At 42.2% G+C, this 22516-nt stretch overlaps 1 protein-coding gene across 4 annotated transcripts in view; it reads left to right on the top strand.

The window, feature by feature from the left end:
• Window positions 1-22516, top strand: part of kank1a (KN motif and ankyrin repeat domains 1a) — a 92532-nt gene that overhangs the window by 64827 nt on the left and 5189 nt on the right. For 2 of the 4 annotated variants that reach the window (XM_078170508.1, XM_078170507.1), the window contains exons 3-6: window positions 7100-9718; window positions 16741-16911; window positions 21084-21192; window positions 21488-21679. In XM_078170508.1, coding sequence (XP_078026634.1) covers window positions 7100-9718; window positions 16741-16911; window positions 21084-21192; window positions 21488-21679 — 3091 coding nt within the window. Of the gene's footprint in view, window positions 1-4667; window positions 4823-7099; window positions 9719-16740; window positions 16912-21083; window positions 21193-21487; window positions 21680-22516 lie in introns of those variants that run through there. The other 2 variants (XM_078170510.1, XM_078170509.1) reach the window with 2 other exon arrangements.

Raw genomic sequence — 22516 nt, 5'->3', positions numbered from 1 at the left:
TCAGTGCAGTATTTTAAGAGCAAACACAGGGAGAGCGAGTTCATGGGCTTAAAGTTAGTGAAAAGGAGTTGCAGAAAAGTTTCAGCTGGTGCAGCATGGTGCAGGGAAAATACAGAAAAAGCCAGTGAAATATCTTTATTGCTCAAGTGCAGATGAGCTCTGTAGAGCGTCAAAGATTTTAAATGGATTTCAGCACAAATGTGTGAAACTGAAAATGTCACCAATGAGTTTGGCTACCAAGTGAACTGCGAACAATTAGGCTGCGGCTTCTTTCAGATATTAACGTATTTGACTTTAATTTAAAGAGCAGCTGTGTTCAGTCAGCACATGGTTTCTGTTGGAGCCTCTGGCCTGGAAATCAGCTGTGAAAGATGAGCAAGAAGTTGCTGCTGCAAACATGCGAGTGGAAGTTGAACAGCCACATTTCTTTGGCGATCACTTTTGAGCTTATACAGAATGAATGTACGGTTAGTGTCGGATAATTAGGCTGAAATATTTTAATATCCCAGCTGAGAGAAGTAGAGCAGGGCTGGGAAGCTTTTGCCAAACTCTAAAAGCTATTCTTACATTGCTGACTTACATAATGTTTAGCTCAGTAACTTAAAAAACTCTCAGTTGGGGATTTCCTCAGCTTTTGTTAGCTGTTAAATAAACTCATGATGTTTTTAACAACACTGGGATGAAATCGAACCATCCAGAGGAGCAACTGACTTTTATTTTCATTATCGATTAGCTTGTTGATTTGTTTAAATCTACAAAATGTTAGAAAATAGTGAAGAATGTCCATCACATCTTCACATTGCTTGTTTTTTGTGACCAACAGATATCTGAGGCTGAAAGATATTTGATTTACATGATATAAAACTACAACATTTTCACACTGGAACCAGCAAATGTTTGGTGTTGTTACTTGATAAATGAAGAAATATCAAATCTTTTTCTTTGATCAATTCACAAAGTGTTAATGGCGATGTGAAATGGAACATCCTGATACTCGACGATAGGAGCCCAGACGTGACGCAAATTGTATTTTAAAATGTATTTATCAACACGTTGTCTAGATTTAAGAAAAGAAAGTGCATGTAAATCTGCAGAAGTCCTAAGACTAACCAAAAACCTAAAGACTGAACTGTCCTAATGTCAACCAAGACATCATTTCATCATCATTTCAGCCCTGAAACTCACTGCACAAAATTACTCATGTATTCTTCCTTCAGTATGAAATGTGCGACCATTTTTATTTATTCATTTATTTACACAGTTTTAGTGCAGCATGCAAATGCTATAATCTCTTAAAGGGATAGTGCACCCAAAAATGAAAATTCAGCCATTATCTACTCACCCATATGCCGAGGGAGGCTCAGGTGAAGTTTTAGAGTGCTCACATCACTTGCAGAGATCCAAGGGGAGAGGAGGTAGCAACACAACTCCACCTAATGGAGGTATATGGCACCCCAGATTCAAACCTCCAAAAAACACATAACTGAAACCACAAAATATCTCCATACTACACTTGGATCACTACAGACGAGCAGTATGGAGATATTTTGTGGTTTCAATTATGTGTTTTTGGACGTTTGAATCTGGGGCGCCGTGAGCCTCCATTAGGTGGGGTTGTGTTGCTACCCACTCTCCCCTTGGATCTCCGCAAGTGATGTGAGGACTCTAAAACTTCACCTGAGCCTCCCTCAGCATATGGGTGAGTAGATAATGGCTAAATTTTCATTTCTGGGTGCACTATTCCTTTAACATAAATCAAAATTGATTTACAAGGAGGTGTTATAGCTTTAGATCTGTTACGGTGTACTCATAATTTAAACTTTGTTATGTCAAATGTGCTTGAAAGAATATAGAGGAACTTTATATGCGGTTGCTCTGTCTTGTAATCTTATCTTTGCATGACACAGAATAAAAAACAATGACTAATTCAGAGGGAATGAAGACGGGGTTTAATCTGGGTGGAGGTCCTTTTTAGAATTCCTTAAATACTAGCAGTGCTTAGTCATGTTGGTGGAGCTCAGTTTTGGGAACTTCATCCCCCAAAAAAAGTGTCATTCGCTGGTTGTGCAAACACTTTTATAGGCGTGGATGATTCTAGAAGAAGACATCGGACATGTTTTGAAGATATCATATCTGTACTACGATTAATAAGCTCCTAGGTTTTTAATGGAGTGAAGGACGGCGTGCTGCCCGTCACTGCTGGCTGGCTAACTGTTGTGTAATCCCTGTCAAATTGACAATGTAACAGCTGCTGATTACTGCAGCAGACTCCCGGGCTCTCGTCCCCGTCACTGGAGCGTGACCCCTTCAGTTGTCCCGCGTTCATGAGGTCATCACTCAGCTGTTCAGGGTCTCTGCCGTACCAGAGGGCCGCCTGTCACTCCCCTGTGTGTGTGTGTGTGTGTGTGTGTGTGTGTGTGAGAGAGAGAGAGAGAGAGAGAGAGACATGGCTGGTCAGTAACTCGTGCAGGAGGGGGAGTCCTCTAAACCAGACAGCACAAGACCATGACTGTGCTGCCTCACAGATTATTTATACCAGACAAGAAAAAACAGGATGTGCTTATTTCAGGTCCGTGCACGAGAAAACAACCCGGGTTTTGTCTTAAGAAGTGCACTTAAACTTTCTAAAGAAAAAGGTCCCTAAAAATAATGGGAAAGAGCTTTATTTTGCACACAAACAGGCACAAATAGTTAACCTTTAACCTGGCTGGGTTTTGAACTGTTGGTTGAAAAGCAATTCTGGTGCATCACTAAGGGGCTTTGACACATCAAGATCATCCTGTCTCACAGGTTTCTGTCCTTCTATAGCCTAAATCAGTTACACAGAACTTGCAGCTCGTGGGCTAACTCTGGCCTGCAGTAGGGTGCAGAGTGACCTGTCGACCATTTTCTAATTCACAATGAAAATAAATTGATTCACAATGAGAATGTTGTTTTATACTTGTCTTATGTTAGTAAGACACCAGAGTGCATTAAAACCCCTTAAAATTAGTTTATTAAAAAGAACGTGTCAGGGGAGGATGTGGGGTCTGTGCTCAACCCCAAATATCCTCAAATCCTAGAAATGCCCCTGCGATCACTTGACCTGTTTGTGGCTGCTGCGACTGTATTTTCCATGCTAATTTGTTTTTTCTCATAAATATTACAAACATTTGTCGATTAACTGGCTCCCAGCCTCCTGTCATTTTGCAGAAGTGGCCCCCACGCTAAGCAAGTTGAGTGTCCGTGGCCTGACTGATTACTCATTTAATAAAAAGAATTCATTACAGAGTGATCGATAACAAAAATCGTCATTAATTGCAGCCCTAGTTCATACAAAATGTCAGCTAAAGCACAGCTGTATTAAGATTTTTTTTTTTAGGGCTGAAACTAGTCTGACTCACAGATGTTGACTGTGGTTACAAGCCTGCCATTGGCCAGCAATTCAGGCTGGCATACTACCCCTCTTTTGCTATCTATGTGTTACCACTTTCAATATCTTTTTCGCAACAGGAAACAATAACAGCAGCTTTCGGTCTAACAACTTACATTCTAAAAGTGGCAATGGCTGACCTTCTGTGATATCGTAGTAATAACGTTCTGCTAGCACCACATAGAGTCAACAAATTGTCTGTGGTTTTAACAGGTCCAGTGAGCGCCTTCAGAGCTAAAGTACAGTCAGGCTTCACCTCAAGGGCACCGATTACCAAATTATGTTTGTCAACTTATCACTAAAAGTTGAATCACATAGCTGACGTATGTTCGTTACTGTTTTTGCAGCGTTTTCTTTTGTGGAGCCATTTTAATGTCAGTGCTGGCTACCCCGCATGCAAATGTTCCACCAAACAAGTTCACCCTGACACTGTTTTTTAAGGGCATTGTCACTGCTTCCTGGGCTTAGCACCGCCCAAGGTGATTGTGATTGGTTTAAAGAAATACAAACAACCCAGAGTGTTTTTTTTCCCCCTATATCGGTGATTCCGGACCTTTCTCTAGTGCTGACACAGCGCTGCAGAGACAGGTTTGGCTAAGCAAGACTGCGCTAAAACTAACGGTTATTGTCATTATTCATTTGGTGATTTATGTTGAGATTTATTGTAATTAATTGGCACAAAACAGCCAGAAAACAGCATCACAATTTCTCAGAGCCCAAATCTTTCAATGACTTGTTTTTGTTTTGCAGCAGCATTTAAAGTGTGCTGTTTTTTTCTGATATATTTTGCTCTAGATTGAATAAAACGGAATATATTTGGGGTTTTGAGAAGCATTTTTCAATATATTCTGACAATTTCTCAACTAAACAATACCAAATATTATAAATTAAATGAACAAATAAGCTACTTGCAGTGTTACTTGATATAAATTTTAAGATTGCCTCTGAAAAATAAATGTCAGCTGCATCAAGAGTTTTAGTCACACGCACTGGCCTTCAATTTGGAATCAACGTGTAAATAACACTCTGTTTCCGTTCTGCAAAGTATAAACCAGAGTGTGAAAGTTTGACATGTACAGTAGACGAGCCATTTGTCTCAACAACAGGCTGTTATTGTCATGAGTTCACCTCCCCTCCGACTGAATAACAGGACTCTTATTTGGGTAGGGAAGCTGTGGGCTCAGAGCCTCACAGGATTGGAGGAGGCAGCTGTCCAATAGTGCGCCACAGCAGTGCTACACCAATAGTGGAACTTTTTTCTCCCCCATATGGAGAGAGGATTGAGAAAGAGAGTGCACAGAGTGAGAAGAAACAGCTCAGATCTCAGTACAGTTAAATCCTGTCCAGCAGAGAGAAGGAGTGAAGAAGAAGGAAAAGTAGAAATGGAGAGAGTGCTGCTGCTGCTCTGAGGTGAGTGCAGCTTTAACAACGAGGCTTTGAGGTTTCAGCAGCAGGTTTTTAAGCCTTGTAATTCCCTCCCTCTGTTTTAGCTGAATGGAAAGGATTGACAGGCAGAAGGAGTTAGCCGGAGCTGGTGGGGAGGACTGGAGAGGAAGAGCTGGGCTGTTTATTTCCAGCCTGTGTTTGCTTTAGTCGGTGAGAGTTCCAGGCATACCAAGAACAAGACGCTGCATTTAGCCAACACAGTGTGAATGTAGTGGAGTCTCTAATGGCCCGGAGAGCTGACCGGCTCTGTAGACTCTGACCGGGAGAGGAGTTTGGACTTTAAGCAGCTTTGACTGATTTGTACAAAGTGTATGAACTCTGGAAATTCACTGTAGCTTGCTTTTTTACGTCAGTCTTCAAACTGTGTGCTCAAAATGTGACTCATTTGTGTCTGTTAAAACTCAAGTGTTGACATAATGGATGGATTTTGGACTAGAACATATTGACATTGTCTGTTTTTTGACCCCTATGGCTCTTCTCTTACCCAAGCTTTGTCAACAACAGCCTGTTTATCTGTCACAAGCTTTTCCACAAACCTCACCAGGGCTGAATTATACGAGGAGAGCCAACATTTGTTTTTATTTTGAAGTTTTAACAATGCCTCTCGCTATTTGGTGTTTGCTTCACATAGTTGCGTCTCACATAGTTTTGGGCTGACTTAAGCCACCCCTTGCCAAAATGATTATCACTCACGCTTTTCCTGCAGAGATGTGAGAAACTTGAGACGAGTTTGTACTTGCACTGTCAAATTATGGCGATTGTCAGCGGCCAAGGAAGCACTTAACACTTTACCTGACACTCAGGGTGTTTCAGGGCAACTGATGCGTCCTTTTAGATTGTTGTTATAGTTTGGTTGCAAGTTGTGTTACATTTATGGACATGTAACAGCCTTTACAAAAAAATCTTAAAGGTCCAGTGTTAAGTATTTGGGAGTCTATATTGGAAAAATAAAATATGATTAATAATAAGTATGTTTTCTTTAGTGGACAATCACCTGAAAATAAGAATCGTTGTGTTTTCGCTACCTTAGAATGAGCCGTTCATGTGTACATAGGGAGCTGGTCATTGTCCAAGGAGTCTGTCATGTTGCACAGCCGTGTTTCTACAGAAAACCGTAACAGACAAACCACACACTGGCTCTAGATAGAGCTATTATCATTTTCATGTACTGTAGTTAGCAACCCCATCAAAGCACCAGGTCCATTTGTTTTGGACACCTCTGTGGATAATTCAGCTTCTGGTTAAAACCTTCTGAACGTCTGGATTTTAAGTTATTCAAGAACAAAGATGAGTACAAATCAGTAGGTGTAGGACTAACAGCCAATCCACAACATGCCGAACAGCGTAGGAGAGACACTAGCCCCTTTTACACAGAGGTTGTGCTACAGGGCTGCTACGAAGTCTCTTCTTTGCGCCGCCTTTGCATTTTTACACAAAGCCAAATCATCAGTGTGTGATTATAGACAGTATGCCGGGATCCCGGAAGCAAAAGAGATGCAACAGGCGTGACATGTAACACAACAGTGTCAGCCTCTAGAGTGACATGTAACGTATGCGTTCGCAGCCCAACATAAACATTAACAATGGCATAACATGGCAAAAACAATAATTTACCATCCCTGTTATATGGCAGTTGATCTCCTCTTCTGCCCAGAGGGTAAGGAGCTCCAGAACCTCAGTGTTTACCCAATTTGTGGACATAATATATGTGGCTGTTGTTCTTCCTAAAGTTAGCTGCTAACTACTTCTAGCTGCTTTTTAAATCTGGGTCGAACACATAACACGTCATCTAAATGTTACAGCCATTCTGCCGGCTGTCCTTTTTACACAGATGTCTATTCAGTGCTGTTACTACCTCCACTGCCAGCTGAAAGGTGGGACAGATCTGTTCTCCCATTATGCAGTCTTATCTTTTAGAGAACGACAAGGCGGAATAAGGGTGGGAAACTTCGGCCTTGAACAGGCAGTGTAAAAGGGACCAATGATTTGTAACATGAAAGTGCTTTATTCAGTGTTTTTACTGGCTTAAATCACCAGATGCGATTTATTTTGGAGAGAAAGAGACCTCCTGCGGGTAGTTCAGCTCCTGAAACCTCCTGAACAATGAACATAGAAAGAATCAGGAGTTCATGTTTGGGATGTGTTAGTCAGAAGTTTCAGCTGGTTACAATCTGCAGTCCTCACCACTAAATCCTGCACACTGTTCCTTTAATTAACATGTTCTCATTGTCTCTTTTTCAGAAAGAGGACAAAGATGCCCAAGCACAGAGGACGAGAAGGACTCTGTGGCCCCCTACTATGTTGAAACACCCTACGGTTATCAGCTAGACCTGGACTTCCTCAAATATGTCGATGACATCGAGAGGGGCAACACCATTAAGAAGCTGAGTATCCAGAGGAAGCCCAAAGTGGCCAAACCCTTGGTGGTGCCTCGGGGCAGCACTGGCGGGGGCAGCGCTCAGGCTGAATGGACCTCTACAGACTCCCTGTCATCCTCCAACAGCGACGACAAGCAGTCCCCAGTCTTCTTTAACTCCAGGCCCCAGGTCGCTGCGCCACCAACCCCAACCCTCTCCAGAGCAACCTGTGAAGTCCCCCAGCAACAAACCTACGTGAACATCCAGGAGCAGAAACTGCTCCTGCCACCTCCCTCGCCAAGGTTTGCCCCTCGTCACAACCCCCAGGTGGAGAAGACCCTCATGGAAACACGTCTTCGTCTCGAGCAGGAGCGTCTGCTCATGCAGCCACACAGCGAGCCTCCGATGCCACGCCGCCGTCTTGCCAGCTTTGGCGGCATGGGCTCCAGTAGCTCGCTGTCCTCTTACTCAGGCTCCATGGCCCCGAGCCAGATCTCCCCCAGCGCCCATCATGCTCTCCCCATCAATGGTCACCTCCCAAATGGAGAGTACAACCCTTACTACCCGCCATCCATGGGCAGCTCCATCCGCCACAGCCCCATGAGCTCCGGCATGACCACGCCTGTGACAAACGTCAGCCCATTACACCTTCAGCAAATCCGAGAGCAGATGGTCGTGGCACTAAAGAAGCTGAAGGAGCTCGAGGAGCAGGTGAAAACCATTCCTATCTTACAGGTTAAGATTGCTGTTCTCCAGGAAGAGAAGAGACAATTAGCTGCTCAGTCCAAAAATCAAGGTCCTGGTGGCTTCCGCAAGCGCTCCTACAGTGTAGGCAGCGCTGACCAAATGGAGAATCCGGGCCCCATCCAGAAGGAAACAGAGCTGCACATCATGGAGCCTGAAGCCCAGGAACAGAGCGCTCAGCGGCTTGAGGAGTTCAGACGTTTGGCTGCTGAGGTCCAAGCTCTGGAGAAAACTTCCCATGACAATAATGTGACAGAAACTCAGCCTCATGAGCTCACACAAAACCAGACTCAACAAAAGTCCATTGGCATCGTTACTGATGAAAACATGAACAACCTTCCTGTCACTGGGAGGACGAGTGGACATTGTCTCCGGGATGTTGGAGTATCGACGGAGCGGCAGGAAATGCACAGCACCGCGGTTGGTGTGACTGAGGCAATGCTGGGCATGACCACTGAAGCTGAGAAAGAGATCGAGCTCCAGCAGCAGACCATCGAATCATTAAAGGAGAAGATCTACCGCCTGGAGGTGCAGCTGAAAGAAAGTACTCACCAGATAGAGATGGGAAAGCTTAAACTGGAGCTCCAAGCGGCTGGTGGCTCAAACAAGAAGAAAGCGGACAAAGGTTTGATGGCGAGGCCGGAGATGTACAACGCTTGTGTGGAGGCCAAAGTCCAGATGCGCAGCCAGGGAGTGGGTGACCATCTGGAAATCAGCCATGCTAACTCAGCTAAAACTCAACAAACTGTCGGAGTGTCCTGTCATCCCAGTGTGCAGAGTGTTGGCACAGGCCCAGAGATCCCGATGGACAGATGGGTGGTGCATGAGCGTGTGGAGGTAAAAGACCAGTGTGTAGGGAGACGGGTGGAGACACGCCACCAGCAGGTCGGCGTGGAGCTGAATGTTTGCGAGGTGGGAGTTAACACAGAGGAATCAGTAGACAGCTTGGCTCTTTGCAAACCCATGACGGAGCTGAGCAAAGAGTCGAGATCAGTCGGCTGCGGAGATTGTTCAGTGGATGTGATCGTTAGTCCCATCAAGACGCTGGTGACGCAAGGAACTAACCCAGATTATGTCAGCAAAGTGGACTCCGGTGTCATGGCTGCTCCTGAGTTAGCAACTCAGCAGACCAATACTGAGACTGAAGTTGCGAGCAAATCCACTAACACAAGAACAGCTGTCCTGACTGACTCTTTCACTGATATGGGGTTGATTACGTGTGACAAGCACACCAACACAGCTGTGATTGAATTGAGGACGGTCGCTGCCGGGGAAGGACTTATCAAAGATGTTCACTCAACAGCAAAGATGCGCTCCATTGCTGTTGGAACCACCACAGACGTGGAGTCATTCCTTTGCAAATCAAGCTCTGCTAAAACCAAAGAATGCGGGGTGGGACCAGTAAGCATCCACGAGAACTTCTTGGTTGGATTAAAAACCAGGAACATAGCGTGCGGCCCCTCCCAGCCAACTCAAGCTGTCAGAGAGACTGTGGAGGTTGAGACTGAGGCCGCGCCACTGCAAGCTCAGGCGCAGGGGGGCGCCGGGCTGGACCATTACATCGAGAGGGTGCAGAAGCTGCTGCAGGAGCAACAAATGCTGCTGGCAGAGAACTACAGTGAGCTTGCAGACGCTTTCGGCCAGCCCCAGTCCCAGTTTGGATCCATTAACAGTCAGCTGGTCAGCACACTCTCGTCCATCAACTCGGTCATGAAGTGCGGAAGCACCGAGGACATCCTGAAGCTGCAGTCAAACGAAGGTGAGAGGTCATCCAGCTCTGAGGATGCTAATGGCTCCACATGCTCACAAGTGTTGCATAAACATAAATGATTGGGATAATTGGCTGAAAGTCATGCCAGGCAATTAAAGCATAGTTTCAAGGGCAGACAATAGAAAATGTACACACAGAATCACACACACTCACAGTATCTTGCATAATAGCTGTCAAGCAGACCGTCATATATTTAGTTCCTGAGGGAAGATTGAAGAGTGAGTTTGATTTGTCGTCTGTTTTGTCTTCCACAGTTTATTGCACAACAGATTAAACTAGTTTCATATGTCTTCTCTTATTATAATTAAACATGGTTGAGGCAAACCGTAAGCTCAGACACTGAGAGAGTATTCTGTTTTTAGTAATAAGGTGTTATATCTCAGTGATCACTGTCTTTGAGGCCAGAGCAAATACTCCTGAGTAAAACTCAATTACACTCTCAGGTACTTTTTTACACTATGAAAAGTAGCAACGCTTAAAGTTGTCCAATGGAGTTTTCTTGAAAACAAACAACAGTTGTGTAAAGTATTTTAACCCTTTAAAACTTGGAGCGACATCACTTTTCTTGTGCTGCTTTCAGACGCCTTTCGCACGTATTTAAACCTTTGAACCCTCCCTGAACTAATTGGTGCAATTCTTTCTCAAAAAGACAGGGAGAACAAGGGAATGAGCAACTGATAAATGTCCCACAAATTGCAAAAAAAATGTAAAAAATTATTATTATTATTATTATTAGATTTTAGAGTGATGTTACAGAATCATTTTAATTTTTAAGCACTCTTTCCAGGTCATTTCCTCCTTTGTTTGTTTGTTTGTTTGTTTTTAGCGCTCTCTCTCTCTTTTTTATTATCATTATTATTATTTATTTTTTTATTTTTTTTTACTAATTTTCTTGTTTTTAATTTTCTCTTTTTACTAATGTCTTGCTAATTTTTTGGGTCATTTTCTTCTTCGGTTGCTTATTGCCTTCCTCCCATGTTTCTAAAAGAAATCAAGCCAATTATTTACATGCATATTAAATAGCTTGCAGTCTTCCTCTCTGCATTTAACTGCATTTCTTGGAGTATTATTTAAAGCACTACCAGGGGCCACAAGACTCTGAAGGGTATACTTTAAGCCAGGGGTGGATGAATTACCTGAAAGCCACATTTGAGTTAAAGTACAGATATCTTACCAGAAAACAACTTTGATCAAAGTTCAAGTCACCTATTAGAATATTACTTGAGTAACAGTCTGAAAGTATGTGATGTTTAGTGTACTTAAGTATCTGAAGTAATTTTATAACATTTTATATAATTTGATAATATTTTTAACCCTAACCCTACTCAAGTATTGAAAGTAAAAGCACAAGTAAATGCTGTTAATAAAAAAACAAGCATTCATTGGTCATTTTGAGAATTAAGATATTTCTTCGTAAGATGTGCACCTCCTTAAAAATTGAGTGTACATTACACTTGTACAAAAGCACATTTTTTTCCCACAACTTAAAGGATTTAAAGAACAAAATCCAGTTTTTCTTTCCCTCCCACTCCTTCATCCATTTGTCTGTCACTTCCTCCCTCCTGCCTTCCCTATTTTGTAGTAAATAAGTTAGATGCTAAGGAGAAATGTATTGGAGTATAAGCATACATCTTATTAAGTAAAAGTGAAAGTCGACAGAAATATAAAAACTCAAGTAAAGTACTGATACTTCCAAAAAATACTCAAGTACTACAAGACAAACATATTATTGTAATACAACATATTACTCTGTTTCATGACAGCACTGCCTTTAAGCCAGGTGTGTCAAACTCACTTTTCTTGTGCTGCTTTCAGACGCCACATGCACCACATGCAGTCCTGAGTTGATCTGAAGTGGGCCGGACCAGTAAAACCATTACATAATAACCTATAAATAACAACACCTCCCAGTTTTTCCCTTTTTTGTGTTTGCGAAGAAGTACATTCAGAAACATGAAGAACAGCCTGAGATGTCTTAAGAAAAATAAGTGCATTTTCAACAATATGTCACAAGTTTTTCCACATTTAGTGACGACTCGCTGTCATTACATGCATTTTTCCATGCATTTCCATTCCTGTGTAGTAATGCACCATACAAAACTACAGTGGAAGCAATTGAGGAAGCAGGTTAAGCCTTACAAACCATTTACAAATCTGAAGTTTTGGCAGTGCCTTAGCAGAAGGGTTAATGTTTTCAGATAGAAGTCTGACGCAGATTCTTTTGTACTGAAACTGCTGAAGGACAATATTTAGCACAATGTTGAGTGTCTTTAAATATGACCACAGTAAGTATTTGTTGTTTTTACTGAGAATTGTATTCTGGTCAGGGTGGGAAGCCTCTGAAGCAGCACATGAAGTAGCTACTCACTGTTTAACTTGCTCCTGTAACCTGGCACCTCTTAGCCTTTATAGGTGCACCAGTATTAGGTGTGCAGAGTCATCCAGTGGGCTGACCTGGACCCTTTGACGGGCCTGTTCTGGCCCACGTACTAACAACACCCCCCTCTCATTGTCATCTGTAACATCTTTCACCATTCAATGCCTATGATTTAGGGAGAGTTGTTCATGTTTACTCATTTTTGGATCATCTTAGAATAAAGGGATAGCATGTATGGATTTCTAAGTGGTGGTTCCCTGTTAAAATGTCTCTCATTGCACTTTTTCAGGGCTGTTTCAAGGACACTAAAAACGCTGTAGTGACAAACTGAGATGTAGATTAGGACCGAGTGCCAGCACAGTCTCAGCTGTACTGATGAGGATCCAGTCTGGAGAGAGAGTGTGTGTTGGTGTGTGTGTGTGTGTGTGTGTGTGTGTGTGTGTGTGTGTGTGTGGGTTTGTGTTTAGAGCGTTCACACACCGTCTACAGAGAGTCCTGATTGGATCGGACAGGCCAAAGTTATCTCTGACCCTGAAAAATGCGGCGGGGGGCTTTGGACGTGAACCAACAATGAGCTCATTTCTTTTCGGGAACCAGTTAACGTCGCACCAATCGGCCTCTTGTTGTTTTTGCGGGGCCGCTCCTGCCTTCACTAACACCTCACTGTTGATGCTGATTCATGGCTCCTTCTGAGTTACATAACACGCATTCATGCCGGCTGGCACATGAACGCAGGGCGATTGTCCTGTGTTGAGTGCGAGCTTGTTTCTGGTCAGTTTCTGGCCTCTTTTGGAATGTGGAGTTACTAACCACCAGACGCAGTTCCCGTTCCACTAAATAATGCCAGTTTAATCACAGCACTGAACACAATAAACTAAGTGGGAATAAAATTTGTTGTGGAATTTAACAAGTACATTTACTGAATGCTGTTATAGTGGCTATTTCAACATCCCAAAGTGCCAGGGCCACTTGGTCTGTGAGGTGTCTCAGTTTCAACTTGTGTTTCTGTTCCTTTCCTTTGACAATCCACAGTGCTCACAAAAGGCAGGGAAAAAGCTGAACAAGGTTTATTGAGAATTCAAAAAGGAAACTTGAAGTCGTCTTTAACGCAAAGCTTTGTCAACAATCTCCTTTTGTCATGCGCACTAAACGGCCTTATGGCACCCCACCTGGCATAAAGTGAATATAAACATAACCTTAGTATAGTCCACTACTATAAACTATTCAGAATATAGAGAAACGCTTGTGCAAACTTAAATGATAGCAGAACCTATGTGTCATATCAGCACATTTATACCAATTATTAATATGTGCTTAAGTGGCTCTTAGAACTGTACTTAAAGGAATACTTCACCCCCCAAAAGACCATTTGAATATCCGTTACTCACCCTCTATTATGTTGGATTTGAGTTTCTTGAGTATCTTGTGTGCATCCACTGAACGAATAATCCAAAAACTGAGAGTATTCTTGATGAATTGAAGTAATAGGTGACTGAATTTAACAACAGCAAAACTATATCAAAACATTGCTTTACAAACAAGTCATGCAGTATAATCTAAGTCTCATTTATCCAGTCCTATGCTCAGTACTTCCCAAACAGACGCCCTTTTCTGAAAGGAAAGTGAGACTCATCTATGCTCTCTTTAAAGGATAATTTAGGCATTTTTCAACCTGCAACAAGTGACATCTCGTGGTATTTCAGAAAGAGACTTCTGCTTAAGGAGGCAGTAACAAACTGACCGGATCAAGTGAAAAGAAAAGACACACTTCAGACACTAAAGCCTGATTTATGGTCCTGGGGCATACCTACAACGTACCTACGTCATACCTACGTCGTTGCCGTGACGCCGTCGTGAACCCTTCAAACTTCTCTGTCACTCCATTTCGTCGTGGTGCAATTCACCGCCAGAGCAGTAGAGGGCTGCGTTCCTTTTCCTGAATTATCGTCGTCTCTAGTTGATTCTTTGTTTAGCTTCCAGCTTTTCCGGTCACAGTGAACAATGGTGACCGAGAGAGAGAGAATCTTGCTGGAGTTGGAGTTGTTGGATGTCGAAGAAAGTATGTTAATACTGCAACATCTACATCGCAACAGAAGATGTTTAAAGATGGTGGGGATGGCGCAATCTGGAAACACGGAGCCGGAAATGTGTTGCTACCAAGCAAACCAATCACAGCCCTCTCGGTCTGCGCTGGGTCTGCGTCGCCTCGACATGTAGTTACATTTTTTGGGAGGTGCACGTCAGGCTATGCCGGGGGCTACGGCGAGCCTCCTGCGTAGCCACGTACCCTATGACGTAGGTACGTCGTTGATTTAACGCAGGACCATAAATCAGGCTTTATAGAAAATATCTGAGCTGCTCTGAGTCAAAATAACCACTTTTAATGGACATACAGTGGCGATGTTCAGTTGCCCCATGTGCTTCCATTGCAGCTTGTTCTGCTGCTGCTGGTTGCTGCCGGGTAGCTCAGTACTGGACCAATTTGAAAAATTGTTCACGTCAGTTTCTTCGATCAGTTTACACTAGGAAATAGAATTTACTGTAGGTTGAACAATGCTGAATTTGTCCTTTAAAGCCAGACTCCACTGACAAGAACAGTAATTTTACCATGCTGAACACAGGAGCCGCTGGTCTGCTGTTTGTCTGTGTTACTGTGGTGGTTTAGAGTGTTAGTTTGGATTCACCAAAGTCACACAGTAACACAAACTAACTGATCGAGGCAGTGGTAGACCAGCAGCTCCCATTGAGCAAGGTAAAACTACTGTTTTTGTCAATGGAGTCTGGCTTTGAAGAGATGATAGATAAGTTTCCTGTTCAGTTCTCCGGAAAGGGCTGTCTGTATTGGAGGTACTGAGCATACGACTGGATAAATAAGACTTGGATTATACTGCAAGAGTTTTCTAACGGATGTTGTTGTTAAATACATTAATACACCAAGACATTTCTCTGTTTTTGGATTCTTCGTTCAATGTTTGCATGCGAGAAAAAGAGTTTTCTAATCATGAATACAATGCAGAGTATGATACAGGCAGAGTAATTGATATACAAATGGTCATTTGAGGGGTAAATTATTGATTTAAGTAGAAATTCATGGTGCTTTTACTTTACTTGGGTATGTCTATTTCATTGAACTTTATAGTTTTACTCCACTACATTTGTCTGAAAGCTTTAGTTGCTTTTCGGATTGCAGTTTTTCATACCCATAATATCCAGTAAAAATCATGTGTCTTCAGATGTGTTGATGTTGGATGTTTGTGATAAACTGAAGGGTGAAGTGTTCCTTTATGTGTTGAGAAAATTCCCCTATGTTTTAAGCCAAATAAACTCTTTAAAAAGCCTCCTGGATCAGCTGGAAAATGCATCGTCACAAAGCTGAAAACAAGGCTGTTTTTTATGGAGCTTTATCCCTATCTTTATTCAAGAGAGTGGTCTATCAGTTTGAGAGCATTATTTATTGATTTCACGCTCAAAAACCCTGCCCTCGCACTCAAATAGCCTCTGCTTGAGCTTGGATCTACTCTGTTTCTGCTCAAACTGTGTGCTCGCACTCAGATAAAATGTTGCTTGCACTCAGATACCATGTCGCTTGCAGATTTCCTGCTCGAGCTTCAGCTTTTCTCCTCGAGCTCAAACTGTTTCTGTGGGCTCGCGGAATTTATGCTCTCAGATTTCTGCCCTGCGCTTGGATTTTTTTGTTTAAATTAACAGTCCCTTTATTCCAAAAGTTGTAAAGGAAGCAAGGGAAGAACATTTAATAAAGCCCTGGAGGGTGGGAGTGGGTGAACCCGGTTAAAGAGCACCCACCTGGACGGGACGCTCTAATACTGAAGCGAGTGCGCCCGCAAGGAGGCAGGGATCATTTCATTGGTCAACAGTAAACCTGGCGTTCTGTTGATTGGGGGATTTTGACAGGGCTGTTACACAAAAAATCCAAGCGCAGGGCTGAAATCTGAGAGCAGAAATTCCGCGAGCGCACAGAAGCAGTTTGAGCGCGAAGAGAAAAGCCGAAGCTCGAGCAGGAAATCTGTGCAAGCAACATGGTATCTGAGTGCGAGCACACAGTTTGAGCAGAAACAGAGTAGATCCAAGCGCAAGCAGAGGCTATTTGAGTGCAAGGGCAGGGTTTTTGAGCGTGAAATCAATAAATAATGCTCTCAAACTGATAGACCACTCTCTTGAATAAAGATAGGGATAAAGCTCTATAGTTATTCTGACACCTTGAAAAGTTGACTTTGTAGAGATTTGTGGTTCTCACAGGACAGCCACGCTAATCGTGTAGAATATGCAACATACACATTAATGCAGCAGTGATATAAATCTAGAAATATAAAAGAAAATCACTGGCAGGTAACATTTTACTACAGGAGTAGTGTTATTTTTATATTTTAAGTAAATCTTGCAGACACACACTTAGACTCTTTTGAATGCAGGGCTGTAGTGGAGCACTTTCACAGTGTGTTGTTAGTACTTTTACTTAAGTAAATGATCTGAATACTTCTCCCACATGGTCCTGCTCATTATAACGTTTCTGTAAGACACCTGTGGTGGAAACTTCACAGTACCTTTTCTAATGACATTAAACTTTTAGTCTTGTTCTGCTTGTGACGTTTGTCTACCTCTGCTTTATATTTAGAGAGCAGTCAGCAGCTTCGGTCAGAGCGGTCACACGTGGAGAAGACCTCATCAGCCCTGACTGCTGCAGATAAACCTGCCAACACACCTGCACAGCAGCAGCAGCAGCAGCAGATCAGTGCAGCTGAGCAGAAGAGCCGTATGGACCTGCAGATGTCTACAGCGCTACACGGTACGACTTTCTGGCCATAACTGAATAACTCCTCCGTTTGTCTTGTCTCTGTGTGTTTGGGATACTTGTTCTGCTGCGTTATCGTACAAACTGGTCATTGTTTGATTTTTGAACTCCAGTTTGGAGCTGCACGGAGCCAACAAATGAAAGGCAGAGCTGAAGGCTGTTATTAGTGTGTACATGAGATGCTTTTTCAGAAAGGCAGTGATAGTTATCTGGCCAGATCGTGAGGGTTTGGTTAGCTCGGTAGAAATGCATTCTCTGAACACGAAATGGACTTTTTCAGTGGTGAATGATAATATTATAGTGGGTTTAGACATAGCTGCAGAATTTCATGGTTATTTTTATCTTGAAGGGGCTAAAAAATGTCCTCATGGGTTTCATACATTCTTACAAGTATTCAGATCTTTCATTCAAGTAAAAGTAGAATACTACAGTGTAGAAATACTGTTACAAATAAAAGTCCTGCTTTTAAAACCTTAATTTATACGCTTATTTATAGTTTGTATTAATAAACTAAATCTGCAAAGTAACTGAAGTTATTTAAAAAATCTAGTGCAGTAAATAGTGCAATATTTGCCTCCAAAGTGTAGAGGAGTAGAGGCAGAAAGAAGCATAAAATGGAAATACTCAAGTAAAGCACAAGTACCTCAATGATGTACTTAACTCCAGTACTTGAGTAAATGTACTCAGTTACATTCCACCACTGTAAACCAGGCAACAGGCAGAAACATGGCCACAAACATCACCACCACCCTGGATTCCTCCTCACACTCCCACCTGTCACAGGAAACGTGCTGAACGACTCGGTTGCTACCGAACGTGCACACGCCAGTGTAGACACATGCGACTGCCATGCATGTTGGTACATGAACACACACTCTCCCACACACACACTCAGCTGTCCCCGGGAGCAGTGAAAGAGGCCCCTCGATTCGAGGCAAGTCTTGGCAGATGTGCCGAGTGTTTCTGGCTCTGTGCTGGTATTTTGGTTTTCGGAGGCCTGTGTTTAAAATGACTGAGATACTTTCAGGCTTCGGGGCAACTTGCAGTTCCTTGTTGACAGAGTGCTTTGGAAAGAGCGTGAGACGGACACTTAATGGCTACTTTGCTCTGTGCCAAAGCTCTTGATCATGTCAGAGAGCCTTTAGTGGGGCATTCAGGCGTTATCGGGCTGTTTGTAAATGAACTGACCGGGCGTGTTGGTGAAGTTGTGCCGCTGTTAACTGCAGGAGACTTTTTTCATGTTGCAGGAGAGGAGATTTTAGATGGAGCGGTACAGCATATACAGTACAGGCCAAAAGTTTGGACACACCTTCTCATTCAATGCGTTTTCTTTATTTTCATGACTATTTACATTGTAGATTCTCACTGAAGGCATCAAAACTATGAATGAACACATGTGGAGTTATGTACTTAACAAAAAAAGGTGAAATAACTGAAAACATGTTTTATATTCTAGTTTCTTCAAAATAGCCACCCTTTGCTCTGATTACTGCTTTGCACACTCTTGGCATTCTCTCCATGAGCTTCAAGAGGTAGTCACCTGAAATGGTTTTCCAACAGTCTTGAAGGAGTTCCCAGAGGTGTTTAGCACTTGTTGGCCCCTTTGCCTTCACTCTTCGGTCCAGCTCACCCCAAACCATCTCAATTGGGTTCAGGTCCGGTGACTGTGGAGGCCAGGTCATCTGCCGCAGCACTCCATCACTCTCCTTCTTGGTCAAATAGCCCTTACACAGCCTGGAGGTGTGTTTGGGGTCATTGTCCTGTTGAAAAATAAATGATCGTCCAACTAAACGCAAACCGGATGGGATGGCATGTCGCTGCAGGATGCTGTGGTAGCCATGCTGGTTCAGTGTGCCTTCAATTTTGAATAAATCCCCAACAGTGTCACCAGCAAAACACCCCCACACCATCACACCTCCTCCTCCATGCTTCACAGTGGGAACCAGGCATGTGGAATCCATCCGTTCACCTTTTCTGCGTCTCACAAAGACACGGCAGTTGGAACCAAAGATCTCAAATTTGGACTCATCAGACCAAAGCACAGATTTCCACTGGTCTAATGTCCATTCCTTGTGTTTCTTGGCCCAAACAAATCTCTTCTGCTTGTTGCCTCTCCTTAGCAGTGGTTTCCTAGCAGCTATTTGACCATGAAGGCCTGATTCGTGCAGTCTCCTCTTAACAGTTGTTCTAGAGATGGGTCTGCTGCTAGAACTCTGTGTGGCATTCATCTGGTCTCTGATCTGAGCTGCTGTTAACTTGCCATTTCTGAGGCTGGTGACTTGGATGAACTTATCCTCAGAAGCAGAGGTGACTCTTGGTCTTCCTTTCCTGGGTCGGTCCTCATGTGTGCCAGTTTCGTTGTAGCGCTTGATGGTTTTTGCGACTCCACTTGGGGACACATGTAAAGTTTTTTCAATTTTCCGGACTGACTGACCTTCATTTCTTAAAGTAATGATGGCCACTCGTTTTTCTTTAGTTAGCTGATTGGTTCTTGCCATAATATGAATTTTAACAGTTGTCCAATAGGGCTGTCGGCTGTGTATTAACCTGACTTCTGCACAACACAACTGATGGTCCCAACCCCATTGATAAAGCAAGAAATTCCACTAATTAACCCTGATAAGGCACACCTGTGAAGTGGAAACCATTTCAGGTGACTACCTCTTGAAGCTCATGGAGAGAATGCCAAGAGTGTGCAAAGCAGTAATCAGAGCAAAGGGTGGCTATTTTGAAGAAACTAAAATATAAAACATGTTTTCAGTTATTTCACCTTTTTTTGTTAAGTACATAACTCCACATGTGTTCATTCATAGTTTTGATGCCTTCAGTGAGAATCTACAATGTAAATAGTCATGAAAATAAAGAAAACGCATTGAATGAGAAGGTGTGTCCAAACTTTTGGCCTGTACTGTATATAAAAAAGAAGAAAAAATGCATTAATAGTGTTGAAGCTGAGAACAGGAGTGCTTGTAATAATTTTTTAAATGCCATTCTCTCGACATTGCAAGTTAATAATTTCAATATCTCAAGATAGATCAGGTTTTATTTTGATTGTCGAAGCAAAGGACAATTTCTCAAGATAATGAGAGAATTTATCAAGAGAAAAGAACTTGTCTGTGAAGTTGCAAAGGGGTTAGTCTTCTCCACACATGACGAAGATTGATCTGAATTTTATCTCTAACAGAACATACAATGCAATATCTGCCTGTGTTAGACTGTGACCGTGGTACAGTCTGATGCATTGATCAATAATGGTTACTCCTTCATCTGATATTTTCAGCTTAAATCAGTTGCTACAAAGTGTACAGTGTATGACCAGCTTAACTCATGATCTCGAGAAAATGGGAATTTAAAAAAATAGCTGCAAGCACGGTCATTCTCGGCTTTCGTAGAGAAGAGAAGGAAAAAGAGACAAAGAGTTTGGAGACTTGACAGTTTTCTACAGACTTTTAGCTTATAATTACGGCCATTTTGCACACTGTGTGCATCCTCTTTTTTTAACCGTAAACTCCTATGTGAGTACTTGTGTTTTGATATCATATTTTGTGTTTTTGCGCTGTTTGAACGGTGTGGTTTCATTCATGACCTGCTGCCATGACACAAGAGCTTTCCCCTGGGAATAAATAAAGTATCTGTTTATCTTACTGTTGTCAAAAATACTGATTTTTTTAAAAATAAATATAAATTGGAAACAGTTTTTAATATTCATTTCCCGCAGTACCACCTGCGCTTTCTTGCTCTCTTATTGTTACTGTTTACTACAGCCATTCTGCTGCTCTCTGCTTCTAACCGAGAAAAGAAAAGTCTTCATGTTGGTGTTATAGCCTTGTTATGTTTATCTTTATAATACATTTTTAAATTGTATGCCCTGAATGTCAGTTTTTCCAGGTAAAATTCCAGTATCATGTGAGCTCTAATCTGTCTACACTTCACATGAACAGTCTGATTTCTTGTGTTAGTTTCCTTTTCTGTATAAGATTTTACTGAATCCGCTGCAGTTGCTTTCTCATTAAGAGTAATATAAAAGCAAATTATGTACCTGTCACTAAAAGAAACTTTTATGATCCATAAAAAGATAGATGTAACTTTGACCTTGATGTTGGCACTTTGTGATCAACCACGGTGTCTAAATATTATCCCGTTGTGTTCACTTGTCTCTCCATCAGGTCAGCCTTGCAGCCAGAACACCCTGAAATCCATCATGAAGAAGAAAGATGGCCGACCCGACTCCAACGGCACCAAGAAGAACCTGCAGTTTGTCGGGGTGAACGGAGGGTGAGTCAGAAAATATATTATATAATCAGTAGATTTGTATTTACTTTGCATTTGAGTTGCCAGCTCGATGTTTTTAACTTGGTGATTTTGTGATGTATCAGTTTTTTACCAGGTGAGGTTAAAGGTGCTGTTGTTTTACATTTTTACAAGGCTGCTGTGTTGATGTTGTTTCCTCTTTAACCTGGAGCTTGTTAACATCCAGGTGGCGCTCCACATGTTATGAAACCTGAGCTTGTTTAGTACAAACACCTGAGTCTTCATATTTCTGTGCTTTTGTCGCCCCCTCATGGCGAAGCAGGTATGAGACGACATCGAGCGACGACTCCAGCTCAGAGGACAGCAGCTCCTCAGGGTCGGAGGAAGAGGAGGAGGAATACAAGAACGTGGAGGGAAAGAGCACCAGGGAGGAGTTTCAGCCCAAGGGAGCCGAGGACGTGACGAAGAAGGACGAAGAGGAAAGTTCGGAGAAGCAGGAGATGAGAGAGAGGTGGGTCAAAGGGCATCACTATTACGGTATGGTATTACAGTATGTGAATAATGCTTTCCAGTGAGAAAGATACACATCCTAAAGCTGCTCTGTCTTAAAGTGTCCAGATGTGTTTATAGGAGCTTTGCCTGAAATGCTTGAATTAGAAAAATGTTTGTCCAGAAGTCAGTCTTAAATTTGGTCAAAATTAATCTTGAAAGGGAATTTAAAAAGCATTAAATGTAAGCATCTGATACCTGTAGACACCCTGGTAAATATATTTTGTTGCAAGTAAAAGTCCTGCACTGAAAATTAAGTAAAAGTACAAAAATATTGGCATCAAAATATACTTGAAATACCAACAGTTTAAGTTTTCATTATGTAGAATGGCCCATTTGAAAATAATATATATTATACTACTGGATTATATTTATTGATGTGTTCATCACTTTAATGTTGCAGCTGATAGAAGTTGTTTATATGTTGATTATGTTTAAGATTAAAAGTATTAAAGACTGAAGTATATTTACTTCTGATTTGTATTAGTATAAAGTAAAAGTATCTCAAAATTGTACTTGGTTACAATACTTCTGTAAATGTACTTGGTTACTTTCCACCACCGAGCATGAGAGCCAGCAGTTGCCATGTTTACTTGTTTGCTTTCATCCCAAATGACAAATAAACTACAAGAAACTTAAACATCTGTAAAGACAACAGACCTGTTTTACCTGCAAACAACATTAATGAAGAGTAGAAGCATAGCAGCACAGGTTGTTCTTAAAAATGTGTGACATCTAAGGAACCACAGATCATTAATGTGATAGAATAAAAATATTATTGTTTAATCAGAGCTGGAAA

This window comes from Epinephelus lanceolatus, chromosome 9 (assembly GCF_041903045.1).
Source record: "Epinephelus lanceolatus isolate andai-2023 chromosome 9, ASM4190304v1, whole genome shotgun sequence".
NCBI lineage: Eukaryota > Metazoa > Chordata > Actinopteri > Perciformes > Serranidae > Epinephelus > Epinephelus lanceolatus.
This window is presented reverse-complemented; position numbering and strand designations above follow the sequence as displayed.